This window comes from Musca domestica, unplaced genomic scaffold (assembly GCF_030504385.1).
Source record: "Musca domestica strain aabys unplaced genomic scaffold, Musca_domestica.polishedcontigs.V.1.1 5, whole genome shotgun sequence".
Classification (NCBI taxonomy): Eukaryota; Metazoa; Arthropoda; class Insecta; order Diptera; family Muscidae; genus Musca; species Musca domestica.
Genome location: NW_026712346.1, coordinates 26,990,790 through 26,999,213, shown reverse-complemented (window position 1 = coordinate 26,999,213; position 8,424 = coordinate 26,990,790). Strand labels below are relative to the sequence as shown.

General features: G+C 36.5%; 1 protein-coding gene across 1 annotated transcript; it reads right to left on the bottom strand.

The window, feature by feature from the left end:
• Window positions 1–5,355: 5,355 nt before the first annotated feature.
• On the bottom strand, window positions 5,356–5,755 carry LOC101891210 (histone H4-like). Its single transcript, XM_005175593.4, has one exon. It carries the CDS (start codon window positions 5,730–5,732, stop codon window positions 5,415–5,417), a length of 318 nt encoding a protein of 105 aa, XP_005175650.1. The 5' UTR covers window positions 5,733–5,755; the 3' UTR covers window positions 5,356–5,414.
• Window positions 5,756–8,424: the final 2,669 nt, after the last annotated feature.

The following is an 8,424-nucleotide window of genomic DNA, read 5'->3' as shown; positions in this document are numbered from 1 at the left end:
GAGAAAATCCCGCCAAATTTATTATCAACACTCGAAAAATACAATTACAATTTCCACATAAAAATATTAAAGCTTATAATACAACAAAAACATAAAGAACTCCACAACAACAAAACTATACTCAAAAAAACTAAAACGAAACTGCAGCAGGTAATGGACGAAGAAGATTACAACAAATACATTGAGAGCGAAAATGTTCTCCGTCGCAGCTACGACAACAAAAACAAAACAAGACACAACAACAAATACCAAAATTAAAACAAGAACAACTATCAATATTGAATATTCAACACAACAACCAATGGTTCACCAACAACACCAACGTAAGCATACCAAACGACGTTCAGTGGCTGTTGTCGATGGGCCCCAAATATGCTTTGCCAACAACAAAAACGGCATTCCCCTTACTGAATGTCATTGCAGATAGTGAAGAATGTATTCAAACCTTAGACGACAAAGAGGATCAAGAGAACGCGAGAAATGCAATAGTCTCTCTAATTGACGACCACTTACAACAGACAAAATTGAGTATAAGAGATAAACTAATAATGGACACAGTGGGTAGAACAAAACAATTTTTAAAAGAAAATAAAGATGTATTGATATTAAATGCTGATAAAGGGGGAAAGACGGTTGCAATGCACAAGATGGACTATGATATGAAAATGAAAACCATTTTAAATGATATTTGCACCTACAAAAGGTTAAAGCGGGACCCAACTACGACATTACAGAATAAAAATAACAAATTAATAGATAAATTATATAAAATGGGAGTAATTGACATGATGGAGAAAAATAAATTGACAATCAATACTGCAAATGCGCCAAGAATCTACGGGCTTCCAAAAATACATAAAGAAAGCACACCTCTAAGACCAATATGTTCTTCAATAAATTCACCAGCTCACGGACTTTTCAAGTATATTGTAAATATTTTAAAACACTTGACAGGGGATTCACCATATAACATTAAGGACGCAATTGATTTTAAAACAAAGATAATGAATTTGGAGATTGAAGAAGACGAGGTATTAATATCATTTGATGTAGTTTCGTTGTTTCCCAGCATACCGATTAACCTAGCTTTAAGAACAATAGATAAAAAGTGGAACATGTTACAAAAATACACGAAAATACCTAAAGATGTTTTTAAAGAAATACTGACCTTTTGTATAAAGGACTGTAGATATTTCATATACTCGGACAAGGTGTACGAACAACGAAAAGGACTTCCTATGGGATCACCAGCGTCACCGATCATTGCTGACATCGTAATGGAGGAATTATTGGACGCTTCTTTAGAAAAACTGATGACAAAGCCGAGAGCAGTAACTAAATACGTAGAAGACATTTTTTGTATAATGAAGAAATCGGATATCAACACCACATTAAATATCCTAAATACATTCAACCCGAGCATACAATTTACACACGAACTGGAGAAAAATGACAGACTACCCTATTTGGACTCAATAATAATCAGACAAGGAAGAAAACTTATATTAGATTGGTACCAAAAACCAACGGCGTCAGGACGATTGATTAACTTTTATTCTAAACACCCCCGACGAATAAAAATAAACACAGCGACTAATTTCATCAAAAGGATTTTCAATATAAGTGACGAACAATTCCACTCAGAGAACGAAAGAAAAATACGCCACATAAAAAATACGCCGAGCTTTTTACTTTAAAAATGTATGTTATTTATTGTGTTATATATTGTTAAAATCAGTTTGTAATTTGTGTTTTTTGTAAAACAGATCCCTGAAGATGATTTCCGGAGGAAATCGAAATATTGGATGAATAAAAAAGGAAAAATTCAAAAATAAAAACATAGTTTTTTAATGACCTTAAGCCAAGCAATTAACCAAATAAGTGAAATTTAGAATAATAAATACATTTTATGAAAATAAAAGATACTTTAAGAGATCAAACAATTTTAAATTAATAATAAGGAAATAAATAAAAAAATTTGAAATAAAGCGATTTTTAAAAAATAATCTAATGGAAAATTAAAACAAATTAATTGAAAATTAAATAAGAAAATTTAACATAAATAAAAAAAATAGTCTTCAATGGTGCTGCAGCCGTCCCTTTCGCTAGTATCCGTTAGCGAGCCATCCTTCTTCTCCTGGTCCTTCAGCTGTTGTCCAGGTAGCTGTTCCATTAGTCACTTTTCACTTTCACTCTCATTCACTGTTCACTTTGTTGTTGCTTCGATGACGTTGTGTTGAAGACTGATCTAAACAAAACGGCAAGCTATACAGAATTTGTAGATTGTAGTCGACAAGAATTTCAGGTAGTCAGAACTGCTAGGCACACACAAGCCAAACCACCCCATTATTGAAGAAATGTGTGTGAGAAAAGTATAAATATCATATTGCGTCGGTCAATTTTTTATCATTCTGTGTTGTGCTGTGGTCGCGTGAAGACATACATCGGATAGAAATAAATCGGTGAACAGTGAAGAAATAAAAAGTTAAGTGTTTAGTGGTCTACTTTTAGGGATAAAGTTGTTTGTGTCAAACTTTGTCCGCTACCTAGTAAAAGGTGTGATTTTGTGTTTTGCCGTCGGCATTTGATGATCTCATCTGCTGTCGGAGAAACCAAGCTCTTTTTCCAGTCGGCAGTTTAATTTAAATTGCCGGCTGTAAGGATGACGTTGGCATTGCTGCAGTTGGTACTGGTGTTACCAACAACAAATCGACCAACGACAAGATGGTTGGTGCCATCAGTAGCAAAATTGGTGATGGCAATGATGTGGCGCCAAACGCCTAGAAGCAGGCAATGGATTTGGCAACAATTCCTATGGCCAAGTAGTGATATCAATATCACATTAGGAAAAAAGCGAAAGTGCAAATGCGACCAAGAGGACTCCGCATATGAACTTATCAAATTGGAAGCTGCAAATGCGGAAGTCCAAAATGCTCTATCCAACGTAGTGCAGAAATACACGGCCCTGTTGGCAGAATTCAATGCCTTTAAAGACAGACGGGACGAAAATGAGGGCGAATTTCAAGCGATGCTAAAGCGTGAAACTTCTTATAAACGAGAAGTTGCACGATTGGAGAAGAAACACTCCTTAACCCTCAGTGATGCCAATTTGGTATCACAAGCAATTTTTAAAGAGGCCACCATGGTGGTGGATACGGCTACCGCGCTGCTAGCAGAGCAGTCCGTGGTTACACCGCCAGTGGCACAGGTATCGATGGTAGCATACCGTGCGCTATAACAGGTAGGCAAGAAGCCCATACTACCTGGGGAAAGGAAGCAGGAAGCTGCATCAACATCCAATACTGCAGCAGCCACCAAGGATAAAGCCAGCAAAGCAGCTAAAATGAAGCAGAACATCGACGACACTGTCTACCAAACAGCCCAGTAACTGGTGTAACGCCCTTTCCTTGTATATACTGTATGTAGTAGCATGTAAATTAGTTTAAGTAGTATAAATAAATTTATGTTTAGTTTTAATATAGTATGTAAGAAATAAAAATATAAAACAATTAGAATCCTCTTTTTTACACATCTTTTTAGGGGAATTATTAATGTAAATTTATTGTGCATTTAAGTTTATTGTTTAATTGAATTAATGTTAGGTAACATTAGGTATGTGAACAAGGGGGGTCATTAACTAGATAAACTTAGAAAAATAAGAATTATGCTTAGTAATTTTTAAGCTATAGACTTAAGAACTATTGTTAGATAATAATTTATTAAATAACTATGTTTAGAAATCGATGGAAAAAATAAACTTGAAACTTGTCAATTTTTTATCATTTGTGTTGTTCAGTGCTTAAGTGAAGTGTTCAAAACTAAAATAAAGTGAAAATGTCGGCTCGTGGTAAAGGTGGCAAAGTTAAGGGAAAGGCAAAGTCCCGTTCCAATCGTGCTGGTCTTCAATTCCCCGTCGGTCGTATCCATCGTCTGTTGCGCAAAGGCAACTATGCTGAGCGTGTTGGTGCCGGTGCTCCCGTCTATTTAGCCGCTGTCATGGAATATTTGGCTGCTGAAGTCTTGGAATTGGCTGGCAATGCTGTCCGTGACAACAAGAAGACTGTTTTTCGTTCTTAGTTGCATATTTGTGTTGTTGTTGTCTATTATGAATTCAGGAATAGAGCGAGAGAGATCGCGGCGTCACCAAATGTGTATGTATACTATGAAGAAGAAGAAGCAGCATGTAGCAAATGGTGGTGGCTGGCTGGCTCTGGGTAGCAGGAATTTTATGTGAAAAAATCGCACCCCGGCGATGTGGTGTTGTTGTGGAAAGAAATCGACACATACATGAAAATAAAACCGCATTGTGGTGCTATGGAAAATTTTAAACACAAAAAATAGAAAAAAAGTAACATAATAAAATGAAAATAAACAAAAATAATTACTAACAAAAATAAAATAACGTAAATTAATTATTAAATTAAATAAACTAAGATAAATTTAAAAAATTAAGGCAAATATTAATCAAAATTTAAAGAAATTTAAATGAAAATAATTGGAAATAAATTAAAGAAATTTAGAATAATAAATACATTTTATGAAAATAAAAGATACTTTAAGAGATCAAACAATTTTAAATTAATAATAAGGAAATAAATAAAAAAATTTGAAATAAAGCGATTTTTAAAAAATAATCTAATGGAAAATTAAAACAAATTAATTGAAAATTAAATAAGAAAATTTAACATAAATAAAATAAAATTCATTTAATGAAGAATTTTAAAATAAAATTCAATGATTTTAATTTTCTATATAATGTTAAGGGAAATTATTAGTGAATATTTTACACACTTTAATTAAATTTTTTGAGATATTATGAATCAACGATCTATTTAATAAATATTTTCACCGAATTTAAATGAAATTTTAGAAAAAATTCCTTTAAAAAAAGTCCAAATTCACAACGAAATTGCTACAGCATGGTTGGTCTTTAGTAATATCGACTATACAGCACCAATACATACATAAAGCGACGCAATGTTATGCTCATATTATACGAAAAAGAAGAAGAAGAACAATAAAATGTGTTTAGCGATGTGAGTTGCCGACGGCATGTTCATGATCGGGAATAAAATACGAGACATCGGTAAAACAAGGTTTTCGGTGAAAATATTCTGGAGAAAATTGAAACGAGTAAGTATTTATATTTTCTTCTTTATTTGATTCTTATATATTTTTAAAAATTTTCACCAATTGTGAGAAAAAATACAAGAAAGCTGAAAACGAAATTTAATAGAAATTTTAAGATAAAATTTCTTTATGTCCTAAGGTAAGTGTTTATTTTTTATTTATTTTAATTAAAAAAATAGTTTTCAACAAGAAAGTATCTCTTTTTTGGTATATTTTTTGGTCCAGAAAAGGACCGATTTTTTTGTTGTAAAAAAAGATTTCTCCAAATTGCGTCAAGAATTTGTTTAACCGCCGAAACCGTACAAGGTACGGCCTTGTCTCTTCAAAACATATACGACATCTATAGCGGTGACGGTTTTACGCTTAGCATGTTCGGTGTAGGTGACAGCATCACGAATAATAATCATCATTTCCAAAAACACCTTCAGAACACCACGAGTTTCTTCGTAAATTAGGCCAGAGATACGTTTTACACCACCACGACGAGCCAAAGATCTAACAGCTGGCTTGGTAATACCTTGGATGTTGTCACGGAGCACTTTTCTGTGACGTTTATCGCCACCTTTTCCCAAGCCTTTACCACCTTTACCACGACCAGTCATTTTTTCACTTTAGTTTATTTCACTTATCACTTCAATTTCAATTTTCAATTTTGCCTATGGCCATATTTATTTGGATAATAAACTTACATACTAACAGAAATGGCTTACTGTACTAAAAACTTAACTATATATAGCTATTCGCTATCTACTACATTTTACAAAATAATTCGCTGTGCTCCAGGCACCTAGCATCTATCAACATAAATAATATTAATAAACTGAAACTTAACACAAATGCCCCAAAAAATCCAAGATTAAAAAATGGACGAGTTCTACTTTGTTATATAATATCTTAAAACTAGGACTTATAGTCTAAGGCTACAAGCTCAGGACTAATTCTACTATTGGAGGGTCGTCTGATAGTGGCATCTTGTCTAAACATGAGGCAAGGACACTGCGCTCCCACCTCCTAAGCCTCTCCATTTGGCTGGACGAGATGCCAAACCAGACGGGGAAAGCATAGGCAACAATAGGTCGCATTATTTGCCGATATAGCAGCAACCTAACTTCGGGAGTTAATCCCCCACGCATCTTCATCAGTCCTTCATAGCTGAAGAAGACCTGTTTTGCTCTTGCCAGGATAAAATCTATGTGCCCTTTGAAGTCAAAATTCTTTTGAAAAATGACCCCAAGGTATTGTATCCTGTCCTTAATTTCCACGGTATTAGGTCCAACTTTCACGACCGGACGGTGCGTTACGAAAGTTGGAGAAAGATATCGTGATCGCCCGGTATAATTCCCGAGCATTTGTCCCCATTTAGCTTGAGGCCCGATACGGTAAAGAACCTATATAAGAGAACCAATATAATGCATTCGTGGCTTTATATGCCACAAGCACATCGTCGGCATACGATAATACCAACCCTCCTCGTGGAGGTGTAGGCATGTCACTGACATAGATGTTATATAACATCGGCTCTAGGAGGGAACCCTGTCAGTACAGGTCTGCGACTAGATAGTCGCTCGCCTACTCTAAGATAGTCGCTCGCCTACCTATCGGATAAGAAACTGTCTACCAATCGCAAGGTTTGGTGATCAAATCCAAACCGTTGCATTTTAAACAATAATCATTGACGCCATACGGTATCAAAGGCCTTCGAAAAATCAAGTCCAATCCAATTGCAATAGTGCCTTGCCTTTTGTTTAGTCCTGAAGCCACGTAGGATGTGAGTGCAGTTAGGGCATGGACAGTTAACATGCCTGCCCTAAACCCGAACTGGTTGTCCTTGAACACCATTTTGTCCTCTACGAGTATATTCAGTCTTTACAGAATGAAAGACTCGAAGAGTTACCAAAGGCCGATAAAAGTGATATCGGCCTATAACTGCTACATTGTCCAGGGGGAGAGTCCCTCTTATATATGGGAACCAACATAGCTTCTTTCCATGCCATAGGAAAGTAACCCAGGTTCAGACAGTGATTAAATATCACTGCCAGGAAAGCGAAAATAGCCTCGCCAGCCTTTTTTAAGGCGGTTTCGGGTATACCGTTCAAGCCGCATGATTTACATGCTGTCCTACGGGCGATTGACCTTCCCACACAACCGACGCGAAGAAAACCACCCTCGTTCCAACGAGTGGCGTTTTCAACAAAAGCCCCATCTGCAGTAAAATTCTCGGGGGAAGATCTCCAAGAGTTTTAGGTTTAACTCTCTGTTTAGGCACAGAGGTCTCTATAGCATTGCGGAAAATCTCACCTAGATTTTCCACACACCTATCTACCTCATCTACTGAAGCATTTCTGTTAGATGGTAGTGTGCACTCATCTAACCCTAACCTAAGCTGCCGCCTAAAGCGTCCTACATTCATGTGACTGAAGTTCAGAAATTTCTGTCCTTCATGTCTCGCCAAACCCCCCAAATTAAATTGAATTTGAATCGCCCTGTGATCCGATTCAAAATCAAATGCCATAGAAATATTTCCTCCACCAACCAGAGGGAGTCCTATTGTACGCAGAAATAGATCTATGTATGAGGCTGATGTCTCAGTCTCCCTAGTCGGAATATCCGACCTTATTACGTTAAAATCAGGGCAGTCCTGTAGGGTTCTGTCCAAAAATCGTCCTCTGGTGTTTCTCACATTACCTCCCCACGAAGTGTGCTTCGCATTAAGGTCGTTTCCGATCAAAACTTCCCCAGAGTTATGTAGGTCAATAACCCTCAATATGTCATCGGACCGTAGTGTCTCCGATGGTGAAAGGTACATCGAGACGAAAGCTGCAGTGGAGCCATCGTCTTTCCATACCCTCACAGCACAGGACTCTATATGTCCGGTTGAGAGTGGTATTCGATCACAGCGAATATCATCTCGAATAGCAACCGCGATACCACCCCCGCGTTACCCCCTCACGACATAGGAGAAAAATCCTATATCCCTCTAAACTAAAATTATGAGAAGGGCTGATCTTATGCTCTGCCAAAAGGAGTACATCAGACCTCCTCTCCCCAACTAACAACTTAATATAAAGTCTCCTTGATAAAGAGATCAAAGAGTTGACATTTACGAAAATTACCTTAAAATTGGACATTTCTGGCCATAAATAGCAACCAGGCAGACATAGCGGCGTCTATACCTGAGGAAGCCATGATTTGTTGAAAGGTAGGACCAAAAGCTCTGGCTTTCTTACATTTCTGATAGAAGTCAGTTCCGAAAAACTATACACTACTCTCAGATTGAGAAATGGCTCCTTTTGT

Excerpts from the sequence above, each read along its gene's own strand:
- LOC101891210 (XM_005175593.4), bottom strand. The coding sequence starts at position 5,732 with ATGACTGGTCGTGGTAAAGGTGGTAAAGGCTTGGGAAAAGGTGGCGAT.